Source organism: Megalobrama amblycephala, linkage group LG1 (assembly GCF_018812025.1).
Source record: "Megalobrama amblycephala isolate DHTTF-2021 linkage group LG1, ASM1881202v1, whole genome shotgun sequence".
Lineage (NCBI taxonomy): Eukaryota > Metazoa > Chordata > Actinopteri > Cypriniformes > Xenocyprididae > Megalobrama > Megalobrama amblycephala.
The window spans coordinates 22,520,610-22,545,785 of NC_063044.1; the positions used below are offsets into that span (position 1 = coordinate 22,520,610).

Genomic DNA, 25,176 nt, shown 5'->3' on the forward strand with positions numbered 1-25,176 from the left:
AGCTCTAAGTAGATTCCTGTAGTATTGTCATGAACAATTAAAAATGCATATGAATAAATCTCATTTAGTTTTCTGTAATTAGCACGTCGCCTTTTTTAGCTAGTTTATTTTGGTCAACACAAAAAAGGAAGAAGAAGCTATGCTAAATTACGTCCATCTGAACGACATTCGCCTATACAAAACAATTATGCATGCAAAACAATTAGGCTAATCTAAAACTCCAGGGGTTTTAACAACTACTCAAATGTTATGACAATAAAATGTACAATGAATTAGATGCCAAAATTCATGTGAGAAAAAATTTCAAAAGTGATTTTTTACATGTAACATTTTGGTTGACACTAAATGAAACAATCAAACAATGTATATAAGACCATTTTGAAAATTACACACCTCCATCAAGATTTCTTGTACTGTAATTTGCAAAACTACTGCGCTGGTGAGCGCTGTAGTCAATGTAGTCCAGAGCTGCGCTCAGTAAAATCTTACTGAGTTCCACTTTAATACTGGCTTGTCTAATGCCTTGAACATGGGCTGGCATATTCAAAAGTTGGGGGCATACATATTAATGATCCCGACTGTTGTGTCACAGTCGGTTTTATGTTGAGATTCGCCTGTTCTTCAGAGGTCTTTTGCAAAAATCTAATAAGGAAACAATGGTGTTTGAGACCCACTGTTCACATTTCCATGTACAGAACTCTAATTATTTAACTATGCTGAGATAAATTCAATTTTCAATTCTAGGGCACCTTTAAAATATATACACCTAAAGAATCCTGCAGTCACTTTACTATTTTCCCTTAGATTGCACAAAATATTGATTTGTGATATAAATGCAAATGATACTGTATTGATTAAAGTTGTTTGTAAGGTTTTATGCATATGGTGGTGTGTTCTTTATGACCGTTTTTTTCCTAAAATTACATCCTTTTTCTAAAAAAAACAAGCAATATCGCAATATATTGCCTTTCTTACAGTATCACAATATATTGTATCGTATTCTCTGTATCGTGATATGTATCGTTTCGTCAGATTCTTGGCAGTAAACAGTCCTATTACAAATACAATCATATTGTCAAGTGGGTAAAAGCCAAGTTCACAAATATCAGGGTGCAGGACCCACCCTTTTTTATAATTATATCCTAACAAGTTACAAGTCAATACACCGGGTGTTATTTTTAATATATTAACCAAACAAATTTATCCACGTAACGTTAGCCTTAATAAAACTGCATCAGATCTAATCTATTAAACAGTGGCAAAGTAAACAAGTTTAGATATTTTAAGAGTGAATTTATTTTAGTAGATAAAGGTACTTTAGCTGTTGATCTGGTTATGAAAAACATTTATTCTTGCTTGGGATGTTAGACTTTTTAACTCAATCTGGCCATCAATGTAACATTAGCATGTTAAGCACTATGCACCATTAAAGTTTTGTCGTGGCCATGTTAACAATCATTCGTAGCACTACTATCATCCAACAAACCACATCACATACAAACACATACACTCACACAACCGCTAGAAGGCACAACCATTACTATAAAAAAGTCTGCCCCAAATGTCACAGCACACAACACAACATCAACACAACAAAAACCTTTCACTGGTGCAACACCTGTAAAATACTATGCAAACAAACAAGCTACATCACAAAATGTAATGGAACATTAATCTTCACAATTGAACAACATGGGCTTTCACTAGCCATCCCAAATTAATTTCTGACCAAATTCATTAAACAAGAAAAAGACATGTGTTGTGCATTTACGTCATGCAAATTGACCCTTCTGTTTTTCCGTATACCCTCCCTGTGTTACGTGATACTATTGAGAATACTGAGTTACGTAGTGTTATGCAGGAATAAAAACGCACGCACCAGTTTATGCTCACTTATTAAGTGAGAGACATAATAGCTGCTTTCTGAGGTTGTGATCTGATCTGTTTTACCCCAGTGCAGCTCAAGGATGTGCTGATCGCCTTTCTGATATTATTAATTTTCTCAGAGAAGAAGGAAGCAAACTCACAGCATTTGCTGTCTGAGAGCATTTCACTGGGAATCTGACTTGGGGGGTTTGTTAGTCTCTCTACAGTAGCAAAAAGAGTGCGGGTGTTGTTTAAGTTTTTGTTTATAATATTTGAGAAGAAGGTCTGTCTAGCTTTGCCTAATTCCACATTGAAAGCATGAAGAATATCTTTATAGATGTTATAATGGATTTCAAGTTTTGTCTTTCGCCACATGCGCTCAGCTTTTCTGCATTGTCTTTTCATATTTTGCACTGCTGTTGAGTTTCTCCATGGTGCTTTTTGTCTGCCACTTTTCTTCCTGACTTTCACAGGAGCAATGTTATCAATAACGTTCTGTACTTTTGAGTTAAAAGAATCAAGGAGAAAATCAACAGAGTCTGCAGATATGCTTGGTGTTAAAGATATAGCCTTCATAAACAGTGCACTAGTATTCTCATTTAAGCATCGCTTTTTGACCGAGACAGATCTAGCTTCAACAGTAGGAGAGATCAATAAATCAAAGAAAATACAGAAATGATCAGATAGCGCTACATCCTTAATGACAATGGATGAAATGTTTAGACCCTTACTAATAATTAAATCTAGAGTGTGTCCACGATTGTGTGTAGGTCCATGTACATGCTGAGTCAGATCAAAAGTATTCAAAACAGTTATGATTTCTTTTGCCATATTGGATTCTGCATTTTCTATGTGGATGTTAAAGTCCCCAGTAATAGCAAAACAGTCAAACTCAGAGGAAATTGCTGATAACAATGTCCCATAGCTTTCACTCACTTAGGCTTTACTTTCCGATTCAATCTCCATAGTATGGTTTATTAGTATGATGTTTACTGAGTTTGGTCTACCGAGTTACTGAGTTTAACATCACTGTCTTAGTACATTAAGCCACTTTAAGCATTTTTCTGGCATAAGACTCCTTAGCGGTTTTTCCCCCTGAATGCACGTGCATCGAGTATTGTTTGTATACAGGAAACCCATCTATAATAATAATAGACTAGAAGAATGTAACAGGCCTACAGTAGGAAATACCAAATCATCTTAATATTGCCAATATTTGATGCTTTTGACAATATCTCTAGCTATCAATCATTGTCTGTTGACATAAACCGCAAGTGCGATTGATATGACGTCACACACAGAGAGTGCATGTGCAAAGGTTTTAATCGAAATGTATATAAAACATATAAACAGATATTTGAATCAGATTACAATGTTTAGGGTACATGTAAACAGATCTGCAATCGGATTCAATTCATTCGGATTGGCGAAAAGTGGTGCATGTGAACATAGCCACTGTGTATTTAAGTTGCTCTGTTTCACTCTTTAGTGGTCGGTTGTATGTGTTTCTGTAGGACACACTGACTATGTTTACATGGAGAGCATTAATCTAATTATTGACCTTATTCTGAATAAGACAATATTTTGGTTAAGGTGTTTACATAAGCTGCTTTTGGAATAATCCTTTTATGTTTCTGTATTACATGTTATAGAACATAGATCGATTAATGGCTCACATCATTTTTAATGTTACAAAAGCTAAGTTCACCTTTTAATTTTGTTATTGTTTCAATGTTTGATCACTGTTTTCAGGTAAAAATCCATACCAACACGTCAATCGCAACAGAACATTTTGCCCACATGAAATGGACTGAACACAAAAGACCTCTTGATGGCAGTGTTTGGAAGAGGCACTCTCGCAACACACTGCTACACGGGAAGATGTTCAGACGCATTCAAAGACAAAGCAGCCAAGCCTCAACTTGATTCTGAAAAAGTGTCTGACATCATTAGTAAGTAATTATTTCTCTGAAAATCAAGTTTTGGCTGGATTGACATATTTTAAGATCAGAACAACAGGATGCAAATAAATTTGTTTAATCATACTCAGGAATTTGGAATATTACTAAATGGTTCTGTCACTTAAATTAATTTTAACCATTGATTCTTTGCAGCTTTGTCACTTGGAAGATAGACTACTTTATTGTGCACTTTCAGCTTCACAACTTTATAGATTATTTAAATTTACAGATTGGTACATTACACATTACAAGAAAATTAATATTTGATCATGCATAATGGTGACAAGTTTTTTACAAATATAAAAGGTTAATAAAAGTAATTGTACATTGAATCTACAATTTGCATGTGATTAAGCAGCTGTAATTGAAATTATGCAAATATTTGATTCTTAACAGTAAATATGGTTTAATGGTTTGTAGTCTGTGACTAATGACATTTGTTGTTTTTATTGTTGAAGGTGGGTGCTGTTGAAGTCCGAGTAATACACAAAAGTTTTGGCACTGAAAGTGTTGATTTCAATGGTGTGTTTGTTGATATACAGGCATGCATTGAAGATGCCACCAGTCGAACAAAAGTCCAGTTGTGGGAAGGTCCGATCGGCAAGCTTGCCCTTGGCCATAGTTACCGTATCACCAACCTTAGTACTAGAGCTTTTCAAGGTGAACAGTACTTGACTACAACACGGTACAGTGTGATCGAGGAGATCGAGCCCTTGGATGAATTGGCACCCCAAATATCTTTTAGAATTGATGAGGGTGTGGTGACCACACTTGTGGCTAATATTTGTGCTGTGGAAGGTACCATATCGAAGTGGTGTCCAGTTTGTCATGCTTGGCAACTGGATTTTAATGATAAAAAATAGATTTCAGAGATGTGTGGGCTGTAACAAGCTCCAAAACGTCAGTAGCTTTCAATCTCAAGCTACTATGTACATCACACTCGTCGGTCACACTGAAGATCTGATGCTGTCAAATACTGTGATGAGAAAGTATTTGACGAAGGAAAATTCACTTCACTTGCTGCTTGATAAGCAAGATTTGGAAGAGCATTTTATTGAGCATACAATGAGAGAGGAAATTCAAAATTCAAAATGGAAATGTCATTGACATTGAAAAAGCTTCTGCGGTTGCAGCAGCAGGTGTACCTGTCTCTGGAGAGTGAATAAATGTTCTATGAATGAACATCAAGACTATTTTGAAGGGTTAGTTCACTGTAAAAATTACATTTTCTGTTCACCTTTTTGTAATTCCAAACTTGTAAGATGTTCAGTCTCCTTTTGAAAGGAAAATTAATATTCTTGGTGAAATCTGAGACTTGTTTGAAGCAAAGATATTAAAATAGTCTACATTTTCATCATTTTAATGTCTTTGTTTTTGCCTGTGTGTGGTTCGAATAGCTCAGATTTGATCAAGAATATCTTAATTTTTGTTCAAAAGGTGAACGCAAGTTTTAGGGGTTTATAACAAAATGCAGGTTAGGTAGTTTATGACTTTTTTAGTGAAATAACCCAATCTGCTCATGTAAGTTTTTTTTTTTTTTTTTAATGTATACTTTTAATTCTATTGCTTTAACATTTATATAATGTTAATATGGATATTTTAGGTAGCTTTTTGAGTTTAGTAGGTAAAATGGCTTGTAAATGGAGCCTTTTTTTTGCAATGCCTGATTTACATTTCATAATTAGGGGCATTTTGTTTTTCCCTTTTATTGGGTTTAAAAGCTAATCTTGTTCATTTCAAGTGTTTTTTTTTACATTTTATTTTAATATGGATATTTTAGTATCGCAGGTAAACTGGCTAAATGGAGTTAAACTGGTAAATGGAGCCTTTTTAAAAAAAAAAAAAAAAAACAAGCATATTGTAATGTTACGGTTATTAAGTTTTGTTGTTTTTGAACTTTGGTCGATATTTCGAGACTGAAGATGTTCGCAGCGTTAATTCTCCACCCCGAGCTCATCATCCTCCACGAGGGAGAGGGAGAGTGAATGCACGGCAACCTTGTAAGTTTGCAAGCCGCGACAGTCAGGACAGAATGAGTTGTCTTCGCTGGAAGGAAATAGAGTGAAAGACAGGAAAAGAAGTTGACGACGGAACGCGGGGAAAAAAAAAAGAGGAGAGGAATTACAAGAGCTGACGAACGAAAACAAAGAGGGGAGTGAGTAAAAAGAAAATGGCTGGATTAATTGGTTGTATTGGACCGTTTGATGAATCAGTCGAGCAGTGGAGTGCTTATACCGAACATTTTGACTACTTTGTGCTGGCAAACGAAATAAAAGATGAAGCAATTGTGCCAACATTTCTAAGCGTAATAGGTGTGAAAACGTTCAATTTGCTGCGAAGTTTAACTCAGCTGCAGAAACCAGGCGACAAATCATATGAGGAAATAGTGGGCTTACTCAAAGATCACTATTCACCCAAACCACTGATTATCGCAGAGAGATTCAGGTTTCATAAAAGAAATCAGCAAGATGGTGAATCCATCTCACAATTTGTGGCTGTGTTGAAACGATTATCCAAACATTGTGAGTTTGGCCAGTCATTGAGTGACACAATGTGTGACAGGCTTGTTTGTGGTCTTCGAAGTGAAGCTATACAAAAGTGACTACTAACTGAAAGTAACTTAACATTACAGAAGGCCATAGAAATCAGCACGTCAATGGAAATGGCCGCAAAAGAGGCACAACAACTAAATGCTTCCACCCAAGTACACAAACTGTATGCTTATTCAAAGAACAAGTCAAACTCAGATAAGCCATGTTACCGCTGTGGAAAAGTGGGGCATCAGCCTGGAGATTGTTGGTGCAAGGACATGAACTGTAGAAATTGTGGCAAGAAAGGTCACATTGAACGCGCCTGCAAAAACAAAAAGACACAACCAATCAAAAATGCTGGACCTAAAAAGAAAAATTACCATAAATTTAAACAAAAGCAAATGGAAAGTGCCCATCACACACAGAGTGATTCGGGATCTGCGGAAGAGGATGTGTTATGCGTTTTATCTATTTCAGGAGATGAACAGGGCTACTGGGTGACTCCTATTCTAAATGGGAAACCAGTACGGATGCAGGTGGACACAGGAGCTGCAGTATCACTGGTCTCAGAGACAACATTGACAGAAACGTTGCCGCATCTCACACCTCAGCCATCCAACATTACACTAAAGACCTACACAGGTGAGATAGTTCCTGTTAAAGGGGTAATTGAGGTGACAGTTGAACTAAATAGGCAGAAGAAGAAACTACTGCTGTATGTTATCGAAGGCAATCACCCAGCTTTGCTAGGAAGGACTTGGCTGGAAAGGATGAAGCTGGATTGGCAAGAGGTCCATCTGGTCAGCGAAAACACAAAACTCCAAGGGATTCTAAATAAGTATTCGGATGTGTTCAGTGACGAACTAGGAAGTATGAAGGACATTGCAGTAAAACTGACGGTGAAACCAGGCAGTCAACCAAAGTGTTTGAAAAACAGACCGGTGGCGTATGCCATTAAACCCAAGTTTGAAGCTGAATTAGAGAGACTATTAAAGGCTGGAGTTCTGCGACCAGTACGCACAAGTGAGTGGGCGACACCAATTGTGCCGGTCTTAAAAAAAGACGGGTCCCTTCGTCTATGTGGAGATTTTAAGATAACCATAAATCCGGTTCTGACCCCAGAGCAGTATCCCCTGCCTCTTATTGAGGATCTTTTTTCCAATCTCGCTGGGGGCCAACAGTTCAGTAAAATAGATTTGTGCCAGGCATACTTGCAAATGCACATGGACCCAAATTCACAAGAACTTCTGACCATCGTGACCCATGTATCAATATCAGAGGCTTCCTTTTGAGATTACCTCGGCACCGGCTCTGTTTCAAAGAGCAATGGATCAGGTTCTCAGTGGGCTGACCGGGGTGCAGTGTTATCTTGATGATTTGCTGATCACCGGAAAGGATGAGCAAGAGCATTTGAGTAACCTTGAAGCCACCTTGCGGAGACTGCAGAATTTTGGACTGAGTGTCAGGAAGGACAAGTGTGAGTTTTTCTGCCCTTCAGTTAAATATTTGGGCCATGTGATTGATAGTTCTGGACTTCACAAGGCACCCTCAAAGGTGAAGGCAATAGTGGAAGCGCCAGCTCTGCAAAACGTGAGTCAGCTTCAGTCTTTTTTGGGCCTGCGGTTTGTCCAGACAATGAAGCAGGCTCTCAAGTCAACCCAGGGTAAAGGATCACTGAATCAGCAAAAAGAAACACTTTTCTACTTTGCTATAGAAACACCCCCCATGCCACCACTAAAGTATCTCCTGCCACCGCTATGTTCAAAAGACAACTTTGCACTCGTCTGGATTTGTTGAAACCCCTGAAAACAAAACAGACTGTTCAAGCACAACAAAACCTTCAGATGGAACGACGTCTAAAAGCAAAACATCATTGTTTCAGACCGGGAGACAAAGTGCTAGCTCGTAACTATGGGAAAGGTGTCAAATGGCTACCAGCAGTAGTGATCGCACAAACAGGGCCAGTGTCTTACACTGTTGAACTTGCTGATGATCATCTCATCTGGAAAAGGCATGTAGACCAGTTACTAGCTGCAAATTCATGTGACAACTCAGGAGCACAGGTGACAAAAGATCCTTACCTGGATATTGCTCCAGAATACCATCATCTGTCTGAGAATTCGTCCACACCAACTCCTGAGAATGCACAGACGGAGATTCCGCCTAGTCAGGTGAAAGAGACTGTTCCAGGTACAAGTCAGTCAGTGCCTTTGTCAAAGCAAATCCTGGCTAAAGAAACTGTAACTGTGGATGTACCTACAGTTCGGCCATATCCTAAAAGAGAACGTCGACCTCCCAATAGACTGACACTCTAGATAGCGACAAACCCACAACAATGGGGCAGAATAATCCCCAGGGTTATGTCTGGGAATAAAGGTAGTCTACCCTCTTTCCCTAGCTAAAAAAAAAAAAAAAAATGTATGCTGACATGTACATCTGAAGTTTAAGAGAAGTGTGTTTAAAAGAATGTTACAGTTGATTTAATCATTATTTTCTTTATTACTTTGAATTTTAGTGGGGAGGAATATGTTGTGTATTTACGTCATGCAAATTGACCCTTCTGTTTTTCCGTATACCCTCCCTGTGTTACGCGATACTATTGAGAATACTGAGTTACGTAGTGTTATGCAGGAATAAAAACGCACGCACCAGTTTATGCTCACTCCTGTCTCTTGTGTATTTCTGAGAAAATATACAGGAAATATACAACAACATGACTTACCTGGATTCACAAGATATAGAAAAATATCTTCTGGACTTGTGGTCCGATGACTATCAAATATACAAACGATAACCACGTGACTGAAAAAAAAAAAAACTGCACAACTGATGACCTGGCATTAATCAGGAGCTGTGCAGAATCACTGGAAAATGCTGCCTTCGGAGGACACATTTGGTTGGAAGGCATCAAGGCACGTCTGAGTCTAATGTTAGCTTCATGGACTGTTTCATGAGATACCTTCATCTGATCGATAGGTGCGTTCTATTCGACTGTAAGTGGACTTCACAAGGTATTTTGGCAATAAAATGTGTCAAGTGAGCTGTTAATGTCAGCCAGGCCGGAGTCAATGTGAGATTTACAAACAAAAGTTCAAGGAGTTAAAACTTAGTTTATAGTTGACTTGCTAATTTGATCCTGTGCAGACCTTACACCACCATCTCCTCTACTAAATTATAAATAATAAAAATGAGCAAATCCGGCTCCATTATTGTAATTCTAATTTATAAATGTTGTCTCTCCTCGCGCACCAATGTTAAGGGATTTTTAGCTATCAGCAGTTATCAGAATCACCTGGTCCCGCAATAAAAAAAAATCATGCAAATTAAAAAGCCATTAAATCCAGTGTTAGCATCAGTTCTTGCAGGTCACGTCAGTCAAGCTTGCATCAGCTGACTCCCAGGTGACTTGCGTCTACCTATAGGAATACGACGCCTATCACAGCATCCATATATAAGCTCTTCAGTATTATCAGCAGCTATTGCATTCTCAGGAGCAAATTACCCACCTCCATCCCCAGCTCCTCCTCTCTTCAGTCAGGATTGGCCTTATTATTTCCCCTGAATCAGACTAATTCTCGAATATGTGTATGTTAAATTGTGACATTTAATGATATCTGCATATGTTGGTCCTGTTCTATTTACCCTAGGGGGGTTTATTGCTGCTCTTCTTGCTCTTATCCATGCTAGGCTGCATGGATGCGCAGGGAGTTCTTGCCCAGAACAAGAACCATACCGCCAATACAAACTCTATGCAATATCTGTCATATTTGACGATAGTGGTCCTGACAGAATTAAAATTGTTTGCAGCCTACCCAGTCACAGAATAAATTGCGCGCAGGTGAGAAGACGGAATTTACATTCAAACAAATAACAACAAGTTCTGAGGAGTTCACATTTAAATGTAAGAATTGTGTTTTAATTTACTCAAATAAGTTAGAAAAGGATAGTTCACCCAAATGAAAATTCTGTCATCATTTACTCACCCTCAACACAAAGGAAGATATTTTTAAGAAAGTTTGTAACCAGACTTGTTTTTAGGGAGCAAGGAGCAGACGGCCTAACTAATCAAATTGCAGGCTGAGGCAGGACATCTGTTTACTGGGGCCAAAAACTCAGCCAGCGTGGCTTGGTGGTAAGGCAAATACACATATGTAATATTTTCAGTACTCTCTTGTGTATTGCAAGAAATAGCCATCATCCTACAAAGAGCCCACAAACAACCTGTTTATAAGGCAACAGTCTTTCACTGTCTTTTGTAGTGCTGTCATGCAACATGCACATGTTTTATCCAAACTTGAGCACTTCAGTATTTTGTATGCATGCCCTGCTATGTTACGAATGCACCCCTGTCTTTATATATGTATATATATATATATATATATATATATATATATATATATATATACAGTACAGTCCAAAAGTTTGGAACCACTAAGATTTTTAATGTTTTTAAAAGAAGTTTCGTCTGCTCACCAAGGCTACATTTATTTAATTAAAAATACAGTAAAAAATATTATTACAATTGAAATATTATTACAATTTAAAATAACTGTTTTCTATTTGAATATATTTCACAAAGTAATTTATTCCTGTGATGGCAAAGCTGAATTTTCAGCATCATTACTCCAATCTTCAGTGTCACATGATCCTACAGAAATCATTCTAATATGCTGATCTGCTGCTAAAGAAACATTTAATGTGTACAATTGTACAAAATATTTGTGTACAATATTTTTTTCAGGATTATTTGATGAATAGAAAGTTCAAAAGAACAGTGTTTATCTGAAATCTAATCTTTTGTAACATTATAAATGTCTTTACTGCCACTTTTGATTGATTTAATGCATCCTTGCTGAATAAAAGTATTCATTTCTTTAATTTCTTTTAAAAAAAATAAAAATAAAAATTCTTACTGACCCCAAACTTTTGAACAGTAGTGTATAATGCTACAGAAGCTTTGTATTTCAGATAAATGCTGTTCTTTTGAACTTTCTATTCATCAAGGAATCCTGAAAAAAAAGTACACAACTGTTTTCAACATTGAAAATAATCATAAATGTTTACTGAGCAGCAAATCAACATATTAGAATGATTTCTGAAGGATCATGTGACACTGAAGACTGGAGTAAAGATGCTGAAAATTCAGCTTTGCATCACAGGAATAAATTACTTTGTCAAATATATTTAAATAGTACACAGTTATTTTAAATTGTAATAATATTTCACAATATTACTGTTTTTTACTGTATTTTTAATTAAATAAATGTAGCCTTGGTGAGCAGACGAACTTCTTTTAAAAACATTAAAAATCTTAGTGGTTCCAAACTTTTGGACTGTACTGTATATATATATATATATATATATATATATATATATATATATATATATATAGTTTTTTTGTTTTTTGTTTTAGGACCATTCTGGAGAAAATAGGCCTTTTGGGCAAAGTGACTCCATTACAAGCCAAAAAAAAAAAGGGAGAACCTAAAAAAAAAATACAAAGCAAGCAAGTTAATATAGACATCTTTGCAGGAATTCATCGTGGTGTTTTTGTAAAGGGGTTTGATTTACACTGCCTTAGGATTGCAAGTGTCCTGGGACAGGTGAGGGGGTGTCTGGGAAACTCAATGATGAAACTTGGCCCTTCTTTGTCCTCATGGATGAAGTGTTAGGAAAGAGGCCTTCCAACAACCCCCTTGTCCTAACTGCCTCCATCCCTGATAAAAAACGCAGGGCCAAGTTCAGCAGTGGGCAACCAAGATGTGGAGCCAGCCACAGCCCCAAAAAAAGAAAAAAGAGACCATGACCATGAGGATGAGTTGGTGGAGCTGCTCCGAGAGGACATCCAGTTCCAGAGGGAGAAAGAGGAAAGAAGAGCAGGGAGAGTATGGAGAGATTGTTTTCTCTTCTTGAGAGAATGGTTAAGAAATAAAGTATTTATTAACCATTCTCTCAAGAAGAGATTTTTTTTTTTCTAACCTTCTCAGTGAGAATCCAATATTTTTGATGCAAGTTAAATGAAGTTGTGTTGGTTATTTTTGGAATGTTTTTGTTTTTTGTTTTTGTAAAAGATCCTGAGTTATTTCTGTACATTTTTATACATGTTTGCGTGTAAATAAAATACAATTGTTCTGTACATTGTTTTTTTATTTATTAATGCAACTTATTACAACCTTTACAACCTACCTCTATGTTTCCAAATTCAAGATGTATTTGGATTCCAAACTTATTTATTAAAACGCTTTGATTGTAAGTAAGTAAGTAAAGTTTATTTATATAGCACATTTATCACAGCAGAGCTGACCAAAGTGCTGAACAAAGTCAAAGATAAACATAAACATAAAATAAACAAAACTGATAAAACAATAAAACATTTAAAATGCCTGGGAATAAAGATGTTTTCAACTTCATTTTAAAAGTTGTAATGGAAGGTGCAAGGCGAATGTCCAGTGGAAGTTGGTTCCAGAGACTGGGGGCCGCAATAGAAAAAGCCCTATCACCCTTCGTTTTTAAACGTGAATGAGGGACAACCAAGAGAGCTCTATCAGAAGATCTTAGAGATCTGGAGGATGAAGAAGGAATAAGATGAACCGAGAGATAAGATGGGGCTTGACCATTAAGAGCTTTAAAAACAAACAATAAAATTTTAAATTGAATTCTAAAATAGACAGGAAGCCAATGAAGAGAGGCTAAAATTGGTGTAATGTGCTCTGTTTTCTTTGCCCCGGTCAACAGTCTCGCAGCTGCATTGTGTACCATCTGTAAGCGTGCAATGGATGACTGAGGAAGACCCAGATATAATGAATTACAGTAGTCAAGGCGAGAGGTAATAAAAGCATGAATGACTTTCTCCAGGTCATTAAAAGTTAAAAATGATTTCAGTCTCGAGATGACTGTTCTTGACAACTGTATTAATTTGCTTAGTTAAGCAAAGTTCAGAATCCAGAATGACACCAAGATTCCTAACCTGGGAGGAGACTGAGGGGAAATGCTTGCCAAGCTCATTTATAAGACCACTTCTCAACTTAGGGGGACCAAAGACGATTACTTCCGTTTTATTTTCATTTAGTCGAAGAAAGCTATTGGACAGCCATTTCTTAATGTCCCCAAGGCAGGCCAATAAGGGTTGAATAGTATCGCCAGCTTTCAATGGTATGTACAACTGGGTATCATCAGCATATAAATGAAATGAAACATTGTGTCTCCTAATAATGTCTCCCAAAGGTCGCATATATAAATTAAAAAGAAGTGGCCCCAAAATGGATCCTTGGGGCACTCCACAGGTAATAGGAGCAACAGATGAAGAAAACCTACCTAACTCAACAGAAAAAGACCTGTCTCTAAGATATGAGTTGAACCACTGCAAAGCAATACCCCCAATACCAAACAGATTTTCTAATCAGCAGAGAAGAATATCATGATCAACTGTATCAAAAGGAGCTGTAAGATCAAGAAGCAGCAGAACTGAATTTTTACCACTATCCACTGCAAGCAAAATGTCATTGGCAATTTTCGTCCAAACCCTGAACACTGACCAAGGGTCAACCTGGGCAGCACACATGTATATTAAAATCACCCAATAATAACAGACTACTTAAAATGAGCAGTGCAACTCTTTATATTTACTTGACTGTGTTATTTTGACAAACAGTGTGCAATGTCAAGTTACTAAAACTGATGGGCTATATGTTGTGTGTGTGTGTGTGTGAGGCGCCGGCACGATCACTTGAATTTTCTTTTTAAAAAAGTTTAAACAACCTAAAACACTTATATTTGACATTTATGGTCAAACGTCTTGGTTTCCTGTACTTTCGTGTATAGACATAGGCTATTTATTCCTATTTTTCTCCATTCACAGAAGCGCTGCATGTGTGTGATGATGAAGAATCCTCATCATCTGATGTTTATTTTGCTATTTGTGCATGTAGGCTAAAACTAAACCCCTGGGATTTTAAAAAATAAATTTGAGTAAATTTCTATAATATACTTAGTGTTAGGTATTTATTTGATACAGTAGGTATTTATTTGATACAGTTAGGTATTTATTTGAAACAGTATTTATTTGATACAGTGTATTTATTTGATACTAAATTAACAAGAAATAAAGCTTCAACTTCTGATGTTTCCAAAGAGCACAGCAGTAATGACTTTGTGAACTTCTTTACTTGCAAGATTGATAATATTAGAGAAAAAATTATAACCATGCAACCGTCTACTACAGTATTGTGTGAGACAGTGCATTGCAGTGTCCCTGAAGAAAAATTCAATTCATTTACTGCTTTAGGAGAGGAAGAATTGTCTAAACTTGTTAAATCATCAAAATCAACAACAATGTATGTTAGACCCTATACCGACTAAGCTATTGAAAGATGCTTCCGAAGGTCATAGATCCTCTTCTTAATATTGTTAATTCATCTTTATCACTAGGATACGTACCAAAAACTTTTAAGCTGGCTGTTATTAAACCCCTTATTAAAAAAACACAACTTGATCCTAGAGAATTAGTCAATTACAGGCCGATTTCAAATCTCACTTTTCTGTCAAAAATACTAGAAAAGGCAGTTTCATCACAACTATGTTCCTTTTTAGAAAGAAATAGTATCTGTGAGGATTTCCAGTCAGGATTTAGACCGTACCATAGTACTGAGACTGCTCTCATTAGAGTTACTAATGATTTGCTCTTATCGTCAGATCGTGGTTGTATCTCTCTATTAGTGTTACTGGATCTTAGTGCTGCATTTGACACTACTGATCACAATATTCTTCTAAATAGACTCGAAAACTATGTTGGCATTAGTGGAATTGCATTGGCATGGTTCAAATCATACTTATCTGACCGTTATCAGTTTGTAGTAGTAAACGATGAGATTTACTACTAATTTTTGGACCGAAAACTTCTTCACGCAATAATCTAGAATACTGTCTAACACTTGATGGCTGCTCTGTTAAGTCTTCGTCATCAGCTAGGAACCTGGGTGTGCGCTTTGATACCAATCTTTCATTTGAAGGCCATGTTACTAGCATCTGTAAAACCGCATTCTTCCATCTTAAAAATATATCTAAACTAAATGGTTTAGCTCCCCAGTACCTGAGCGAGCTCTTAAATCATTATAATCCTTCACGTTTATTGCGATCTCAGAATTCAGGCCAGTTGATAATACCTAGAATATCTAAATCAACCGCAGGCGGTAGATCCTTCTCCTATTTGGCACCTAAACTCTGGAACAATCTTCCTAGCATTGTTTGGGATGCAGACACACTCTGTCAGTTTAAATCTAGACTAAAAACACATCTCTTTAACCTGGCATACACATAACACATTATCAATTTATATTTTCAAATCCATTAAAGGATTATTAGGCTGCATAAATTAGGTCAGCCGGAACCGGGAACACTTCCTATAACGCCAGATGTACTTGTTACATCAGAAAAAGAATGGCATCTACGCTAATATTAGTCTTTCTGTTTATCCCGAGGTGTACCGTAGTCAACCGGATCCGGGCCGTATCCAGCTGAGACCAAGGACCGGCCGCATGACACGACCACAACGCAGCCCTGAAGTATCAGCAGAGATCGAGTCGACTAGATCATCCATTGTGAAGACATCATCAACACGACATCCAGTGCCACAGTTCCTCAACAAACCGTCCATACCGGCGTGATGAATACGATCCTCAACTGGACACGACCACAACGCAGCCCTGAAGTATCAGCAGAGATCGAGTCAACTAGATCATCCATTGTGAAGGCCTCATCGACACGACAGCCAGTAGCACAGTTCCTCAACAAACCGTCCATACCGGCATGATGAATACGATCCTCAACTGGATGGAACTGAAATAAATACTTTGATTGTTGCGATCCTATCAGACTTATGATAGCAACCTGAATCGTAACAAAGCACTGTTCGCCAGAGGACAACTGGCCCCCCGACTAAGCCTGGTTTCTCCCAAGGTTTTTTTCTCCATTTTAACACCTATTTGCCACTTGTTTGCCACCTGATGTCACCTGATGGAGTTTGGGTTCCTTGCCGCTGTCGCCTTTGGCTTGCTTAGTTGGGGACACTTGACATTTGACTTGACATTTGATATTCAGCAGTATTCTTGACATTTATTCAACAGTGCTTCTGATCTGCCTGCATTGACACTATTCTTTAAGAGCTGTTGTGCAGCCAAAATTTATGTACCAGTTATCAATGTAAAGCTGCTTTGACACAATCTGCATTGTAAAAAGCGCTATATAAATAAAGGTGACTTGACTTGACTTTTGTATTTTCAGATACAGAGATCGTAACACAATGTTGTTGAAATTACACCTTAAAAATGTGAAGAAATGTGAAACTTTATGAAAGAATAAACAGATTTAAAGGATAAAACTCTTTTACAGTATTTTTACCCACATTAATGAAGCCAAACAACACATTTCACTCACACAATGACAAATGATTAACAGACGACTTTCAAAATAAAAGCCTTCTAAAATCATTTATATGCTTTTTTTTTCTATAAATTCAGATGTATTTTTAAAGGAATCTGTTTCCACAGACTAGTTTCAGTTCAGAATGATAGTACATCACCTCAGAGTGTCAATCACACAGAGTCAGGACTGTCTGATGATGAGTTTCAAAATAAAAGGCTTTTGAAATCATTTATATGCTGTTTTTCTTCTATAAATTCAGATATTTAAAGGAATCTCAAGAAAACTATTACACTGCTCATTAAAACTTAATTTATTTTTACAGCAAAAAAATATGACATTTTTATATGCTTTATTTAATATTTTCTATCAGTTGTAGTGATTTTTACTTTGTCCATCCAAGGACGCGAAGTAAAATAGGGATTGGTACTCATGTCACCGCTGACATTGTGATTTTGGATCCATCATCTCTTAAGGTGTGGTTATGAGTACATCAGATGACCACTTCCCCCCCTTTCCCTAGTTCAGGGCACTATTTAAGGTCTTTTACCTTGGTGGTATGAGAACACTCCCAACAGGGGCTTTCATTCATTTAGAATTAATGTAAAGTGGTCAGCTGATTTATCTGAAAGATTGGTGAAATTGCTAACTTGTAGAACCTTTTCTGTATTATCAGCACAAGGAAGACACAAGTGTAATAAAATAAATTTTATTAACAAAAAGATAAACAAGAATAACTAATACAACTACTAAATGAATACCATGAATGATAAAGGAATAAAGTGCATAAGATACATAGAATACAAGTGATTAAGTTGGGTGTGGCTATGGAAGAGTTATGTTATCTTATGGAAAGATAAACTGTTTCTCTGAAAATAATAAGGTGGAGAACCTTATTATGCACCAAACAAATAAACAAGGATTATTTGTTATTAACTAAACAGCTATATTACATCTAATGGGAATAGGAAATTATATACTGATAATATACAACATGCCAAGGTCTCTGGAAAGAGGTTTGGTTAAGTGAATTTACGTTCCACTTGGTTGAGTCCAAGACGGTGACGTCTTACTGGTTTGTGGGTGGCAATGCAGTGGGGAGAGGAGCCAGAATCTGTCTCAACAGTCTTGAACACGAAGCTCTGTGAGATGCTGATCTCCTAAAGCACCAAAGGGTCCTAAAATCTGGAACACGCAGACGAAGGTACCTTGGAGTGAAGGTTTGCTCTCCTGAGCTTAACCTTGTTGCAGATGTCGTCACTGTCTCACTGGACGGAAACTCTGAATGTAGTGTTTGTTGATGTCTCTTTCCTCACAAGCTGGAGGCTTAGAACGTAGTCGTCTCTGTTGCTGCCTCACAAGCTGTAGACTCAGATCATGGGATCTGTTGTTGTCTCTCTGGATGGACCAGAGGCTCAAACTGTGTTGATCTGCTCTGTCTTTCCCCTTTGACGGGCAGACTCAGAACGGTGTATCTGTTGTGTCTATCCTCATGCAGGACAGACTCAGAACGGCGTATCTGTTGTGTCTCAGCTTCGCAAGCCGGGACTCAGAACAATATCTGTTAATGTCTCACTCCTTACAGAGTTGGGACCCAGAACAAGGAGTGTCTGTTGAAAGGGTACATTTATCCCTTTCCGATGAGGAGGAGATTGTAATTTGGCGCTTCTCCATTCGAGTGCTGTGAATGGCCGCTGGCATCAGAGGGGACACACAGAGTGTGACCCACCCTTCTCTCCCCTGTGGAATTCATTTGCATAAAGCACAAAGTTGGAAGTCTTTACAGTGTCTTTAAAGTTTACCAATGCATTTCTCACTTTCCAAACCACCACCAGAATACCTTTGTCAATATTCTAAACAAATAGAGACTAAACATGATGGAAAAAGATTGAACTGTCATTCAAGTGTACATTAACAGCTGAATTTGTATCAGAGGTTGCACTACAAATAGCTGTCACTGAGAATACTTATTTCTGTGAATAAGTATCAAATGGCTGTGTATTTTGCATCAGTTCTAAGGTTTGCAAACATAGTTTTGAATGGATTCGGATGTATCTTTGTGATCTCTCTTTGTTTCACCCATTGCTGCTAAGGTCCCGAGGAATTTTTATGGCAGTCTCTGGCCAACCTTAGGAAGTAGTGTCTAGATGGGTGAAGGGCAGTAACTGCCTGTGGACCAATGAGAAGTCTTGTCCTTTCCCAGCTTGGTACAAGAGGTCTTCTTCTTGCCCTCTAAGAGGTGTCTGGATGTTGTCCTTACATCTTTATCTGATGGCGTTGGACAGTTTGTTTGTGTTAGGCCACCAAGATCCAATCAAAATTTAGCAAACCTTTGTCCGCTGTTACGACAGAGAGGGGCCCGGCCTAGAATGTGCTGTTCACTACACAGTGATGCACCTATTTTGATTTTTCGTGGCCAATTCCAATTTTTTTTTAAGCAAATGTATTTATTGTTTAATTGTTCAAAAAATATGTGTAGCTTTTTATATTAGAGGTGGTGCATTTTTATCACAATCCCAACAAAGATGTTATGCACATGAGCAGTTGTTTTTAATTTAAATTATTTTATAATTTCAAGATTAACAGCAGAAACAGCATGGTCTGCCTTTAGCTTTGTGAAATTATGCTTCATAAGACACCTGCACAAAACACAATCAGCAGACGGACTGAATGAAGATACAGATTCACTCTCTGACAGTAGGTGGTGCTCATGGGACAGCAGTGATACAGCGTTTCCATGGTTACCACTGTACACAAAGCAGCACTGCATCGATAAATAGATACTTATAAATACTTTATACAGAGATAAGAGGAAAAGCCATCAAAACTTGATGACAAGAGCTTGTGTATGTACAGTATTTTCTTTGTGGCGCGTCTGTTCTCCTCTTTGTGTCCGTTCGCCTGTTTTAACTTCCTGTTTACAGACATGGTAAATATTTCCACACAAATTACATTTTAGGAAATTATTACAGCATCTTGTTTGCCAGCCCGGAGTAAAGATTGAGCAAAAATAAAACTAAAAACGTTTGGATTTATAACCAGTGGACTAGTGCATCTCTATATTTTATTATTATTATAGTTCAAATCATCCTGCGGCCCGTATGTGTGACACCCCAAATGATCACAGGAGCTCATGAAAGAAGAGCTTTAGGTTTGAATAACTGTGTTTATGATAAATCCAAAAACACAATACTATGGCAAAAGTGTTTGTGGTGCAAGACAAATGTTGCTTTTGAGACGTGTTGAAAATAATAATAAAAGTGTTCATCGTCTTTATGTGTTGAGACTCTTATCTTGGATCATCTTGTCAAGTCTGACAGTCACTGATTTATCATCAGCTCGAAGCATTATGGGTAGAATCTCTCTACAGTCTGATTCATCAACACAGTTTCACTGATGATCCAGACCAAACAGTAAACCCAGGATAGAGTGGTTGAGTGAATGTGGTCTGAACTGTGTGGATGAGGCTCATTGTGTCTCCAGAGACGCTGTAGAAGGACAGAGTTCCTGCTCTGTGATCCACATACACTCCTATTCTCCTGCTGATGGGCTTTACTGGGAGTTTAGTCTGTATGTTATTGTGTATGAATGAGTAACTGAAGGAAGAGCAGATCAAACTCCAGGACTGATCATTATATCCAAACTCACACTCATTAAACTCTCCCTTCCTGCTGATGCTCTTATATGACACTGATATAGACACACCACCTCCACTCCACTCAATCTCCCAGTAACAGCGTCGATCACACAAACTCTCTCCACACACCACCTGAGGAACATCAAATCTGTCTGGATGATCAGGATACGGCTGGACTGTGTAAGTTCCAGTAATCACTGTGTTCTCCTCAGACAGACGGAGGCATTTATTCACTGTGTTCAGATCCAGAGTGAACTTATGGGAATCTGATGGAGATAAAACACATGAGTGTATCATTTATTACAGAAACTTTCTATCTTCAGTTCAAATCTGACCATTTAATTTAGGATTTTTCACAAATTTGTATTACAGAAGCAAATCTAATCTTTCAGAATCTCATCTGTAGTTATTAGGAAATCTTGAGTTCGATACTCAACTCTCAGGTCTGTTGCCAAGCAACCAATAATAATAATACATTTAAGAAATGTCCTTCTGTAACAGAGTTTGTGCTAAATGAGGTTCTGACTGAAATCACCATGGTTACCACCAAATAGATAAGATAGGATTATAAAGATCTTTCTATAATGAGTGAGTGTGTGTGTGTGTGTGTGTGTGTGTGTGTGTGTGTGTGTGTGTGTGTGTGTGTGTGTGTGTGTGTGTTCTTGTTTATATTACATTGTGTGGACCAAATGGCCCCACAATGTAATAACCTGATATCACCTACATTGTGGGGTCCAGCCAGCGGTCCCCACGAGGGAAATGGATTAATAAACATACTAAAAGATGTTTTTTTGAAAATGTAAAAATGCAGAATGTTTCCTGTGATGGTTAGGTTTAGGGATAGGGGTAGGGTAGGGGGATAGGAAGTACGGTTTGTACAGTATAAAAACCATTACGCCTATGGAGAGACCCCACTAAGATAGGTGCGCCTGTTTGTGTGTGTGTGTGTGTGAGTGAGTGTTTGTGTACATACATCTTCGTGGTCCTGGTGTAATCCTGATCTCTCCTCCATGATCCACACTGGAAAACATACACAGACACAATCAATCATAGACGTAATGGTTTTTATACTGTACAAACTGTACATTCTCTCTTCTTACAATGATTTCAGATATTTCCATCTTTTTGGGCACATCTTGATCCACAGATACACAGCAGTGCAGTGACTGTAGACGATTAATCTAATTATTGATTACAGTTTCTAATGACATCTGAAAGGAGTGATTGGTTGTCAGTTTGTGTGTACATGTGAGTTTTTACCAGCTTTTTCCACTTTTGATGTCTGTTAACAGCACAGCACAGCACAGTTAAAGGTGGTAAAGAGGATGTTTTGTTTTATAAATTTTTGCAATATTACTTGAAACTGTCTTTACTAAGTGATAAAAGACTATTTATTAGGTGCACTGAAAGGAATATTATTAATATACATCATCTGTGCACGAGGTAGGGCCTTAAAAAACATCAGCCAATCGCTTACACAATCATCGCGTAAACAATTGGCCCTCTGGCTTGTCAATCACTGCCATTGTGAGAGACGTGCGCGGATTGGCCCTCTGGCTTGTCAATCACTGCCATGACGTTCCTTGTGAGAGACGCGCAGATGCGCGCTCTAGTAACTTTCATGCGCCGCATGCAATGTTTTTGTCAGGAGACAGGAGTAACAACTGCAGATTATGGGGTGAGTCCGACATAATGAATCCACTAAGTGTGTGCGCGGCTTAACGATTGTAAGGCTGATTATGAATGTAAATTGATACTTATGACTGATCGCGCTCAAATGCGTCCAGTCAGAGGTATAAAGGTAACGTTAGAGGTATAAATCTGCTTCAGGAGCAGAAAACTATCACTGTATGTTGAGCACAGTCAGAATGTTTTAGCTAGTCGTAAAATGTGTATCATTTCAAACGCTCATTTCAAAAACTCAGTCGACGAAAACATCCTCTATACCACCTTTAAACACTGATTTAAGATCAGATGCTCGAGGTACAGGGTTAATCAAACTTTCACATGTATAAAGTCAGATTTCTGTGACAATGACAGTAAAATGTAAACATGTCATTCATTCAACAGCCCATCTCACACTCAATTCTTCTGACTGAATGTTTTTTCAGGTTAAGTCATATTCCTTTTAACCGACACTCTTTTTTAATAGACCATAGCGTTTAAAGGGGAGAAGCTCTAAACTTTGTTTTTTTGCCATCATACTGAAGTCTCCTGTGACTTACTGTGCAAAGACATACGGAAGCCCATTTCTGCCACAGTTGAGTAAACATTTAATTCTGTAAGTCATAATAATGACAATCTTTATCATAATTAGAAAGTCTTAGTATCTCATAATAATGAGAAACTATAATATGTTAATATTTATCATGTTTGGGGGCAAAAATCTTGTAATAATGACTTAGTTTATCATAATGATGTGAAACTTCTACACATGCGCAGAGCAGCGGAGCAGAAGGGCGTGGCACGCTAGCGACATCCGCTGGTCAAAGCCGTGTAAATGCGAGAACACAAACATGGCACGTTCTGCAAAAGTGTAATATATATATCATAAAATAACATTAATAATAAATTATCAGTGTATGAGACAGTCTTTTATTCATTTGTAACATTCATTTGTATTTTTGTGTATGAACAACCAGCAACACAGGATGGTGATCATGGATTTCAAACAGATACACAAAGTTCAGAGGCCAAGAGGGCTGCGTTTTAACCACATGAAATGCAAAGGGACACAAATTACAACTCGGATCGTAGGACTTTTATTTAGGCCTACTTAAGACAATATTTGTAGTTTTACTGAGTATTTAAATAATTTGAAAAATTTTAATCGGGGATTTTTTTAAATTTGAGTATTCGAATTTAATCGAGGAATTGTTACAGCCCTAATTGTAATAAGTTTCTATATTTTTTATTTAATTTACAGTTTAATTTTACAGTTGAGTTTGCCTGTGTGAACCACAAATTGGACTATTAAAAAAGAACAAAACGCTCATATCCTGGCTCTTGAACAGAGTTCAGCTTGCTGTTTATTTATGTTACATGCTTGAAAAGCAAAACATATGAAGAGAACAGTACAATGACCACGGTCCACGGACGGTGCCTGTGTGCATGCGCCGAACGTGTGTAGCATATAAAAATCTTTGCTAGATTTTTATAGTTGGTCAGTTAAATAAAACAGGCAAAGTTGTAGGCAGGGGTTAGTACTGTGCAGCTGCTAAGTAAATGAATATTTATGAGATAAACTAATATTTCATGTGTAGATGAATTTATGTCTACACAGAATTAAGCCCTGACTCTGCACCAGTATGATTTGTGTCAAGCCATTCACTAGTCTTTGAGAAAGAGAATGTAGAATAAACGCATTAAGAATCCATACAGCTGTAGCAGCGAGGGACTTTTATTCTGTTGAGTGGAACCGATGAACAACTGATGATGACATGTTTGAGGTCTGGTTGACCAATCAGTGGAAAGAGACGTTTAATTCCTGCCCACATGTAGAGATTGAATGTTCAAGCTGATTATTCGTTTCCAATCCCAGAACGAAAAAATGAAAAATCAAGCCAATTTATTTTATTTTTTTTATAATTTTTCTGATTTCAATATGAAATCAAAAAACAGTGAACGGAGGAGTCCATGGTCCGCGTACTTTTCCGTCCATTCGTTTTTCCTTTTTTAAACCAGAAATGAAATATGGAAAATACGGTTTCTTTGTTTTTTATTTTAACACTGATGAATAGAATTAGCAGATACAAGCTAATTTTCTTTATGCAAGATTATTATTTTGTGAAAAAATAATATAAATGATATACAACTTGTTATGTAAAGCGGAACTCAGTAAGATTTGCGAAGCTCCCCCTACAGGTTCCTTCAGTGAATCACACTGTCGTAAATACTCCAAGCGCAGCTCTGGACTACAACGACTACAACGCTCACCAGCGCAATAGTTTTGCAAATACGGTACAAGAAATCTTGATGGAGGTGGGTAATTTTTGAAATTGTCTTATAAAGTGAGGTCGCTATGTGTATATTGAATTACCGTAAAGCATTTTGTCACTCTGGCGTGAATGTGAACATGAGGCGAGATTGTGTTGGGTCGGCGCAGCTCAACTTGCAAGTGCTGTTTTATGGCGTAGACGTGCCAGAGGGGGTTAGTGCATGCCTCAAACACACCACTACAAGTCAATTAACCATCGTAAGAACTTAGAAAACTATTTATGAAGGTAAAAAAGTTACTTAGTTCTGCTTTAATATGTAAAAATTTAATTTACAGCGTTTTGTGTTATACACAGACGCTAAAGCGACCTCTAGTGCCTTTTCCTCTGGCGTCAATAGAATGACTCACTTCAAGAGCCAGCCTAAATGACTGATTCATTTTCATTCGTTAAATTAATATTATTATTATTTGTACATTTATATTTTAACCAAAACATTAAATTTCTAAACCTTATAGCCCCTTGTTTAGCGCTCTAACATTATCGAGTTCCCGCTTGTGGTCTCAATCCCATCATTTTTCTTTTTACTCTGTTTTATATGAATAAAGGCCAAAACGACATCTAAATTACTGTGACTTTTTCGTCTGGCTCTGTTAGGTGTTTTATATTGTTTTATATTGAAAAATTGTTTGGGATTAGGAGTCACTTTATAGCTATGCTGTTAAAATTGAAAATATACCAATATTTGTTATAATGACAAAATTATACCCCAATATGTAATTTTCATGAAAAATTCCCATGCCCTTTGCCTCAGTTGAGGTTTGACATGA

General features: G+C 37.3%; 1 protein-coding gene and 1 pseudogene across 2 annotated transcripts in view; one reads left to right on the top strand and one right to left on the bottom strand.

Moving 5' to 3' along the window:
- Positions 1-5,436: 5,436 nt before the first annotated feature.
- Positions 5,437-8,167, top strand: LOC125244292 (annotated as a pseudogene).
- A 10,947-nt stretch (positions 8,168-19,114) lies between these two features.
- Positions 19,115-25,176, bottom strand: part of LOC125244041 (NACHT, LRR and PYD domains-containing protein 3-like) — a 58,791-nt gene continuing 52,729 nt past the window's right edge. For both annotated transcript variants that reach the window (XM_048153973.1, XM_048153965.1), the window contains 2 exons: positions 21,385-21,431; positions 19,115-20,677 (listed from right to left, as the gene is read on the bottom strand). In XM_048153973.1, the coding sequence (XP_048009930.1) occupies positions 20,154-20,677; positions 21,385-21,431 (571 nt within the window). In that variant the 3' untranslated portion in view covers positions 19,115-20,153. The remainder of the gene's footprint in view (positions 20,678-21,384; positions 21,432-25,176) is intronic.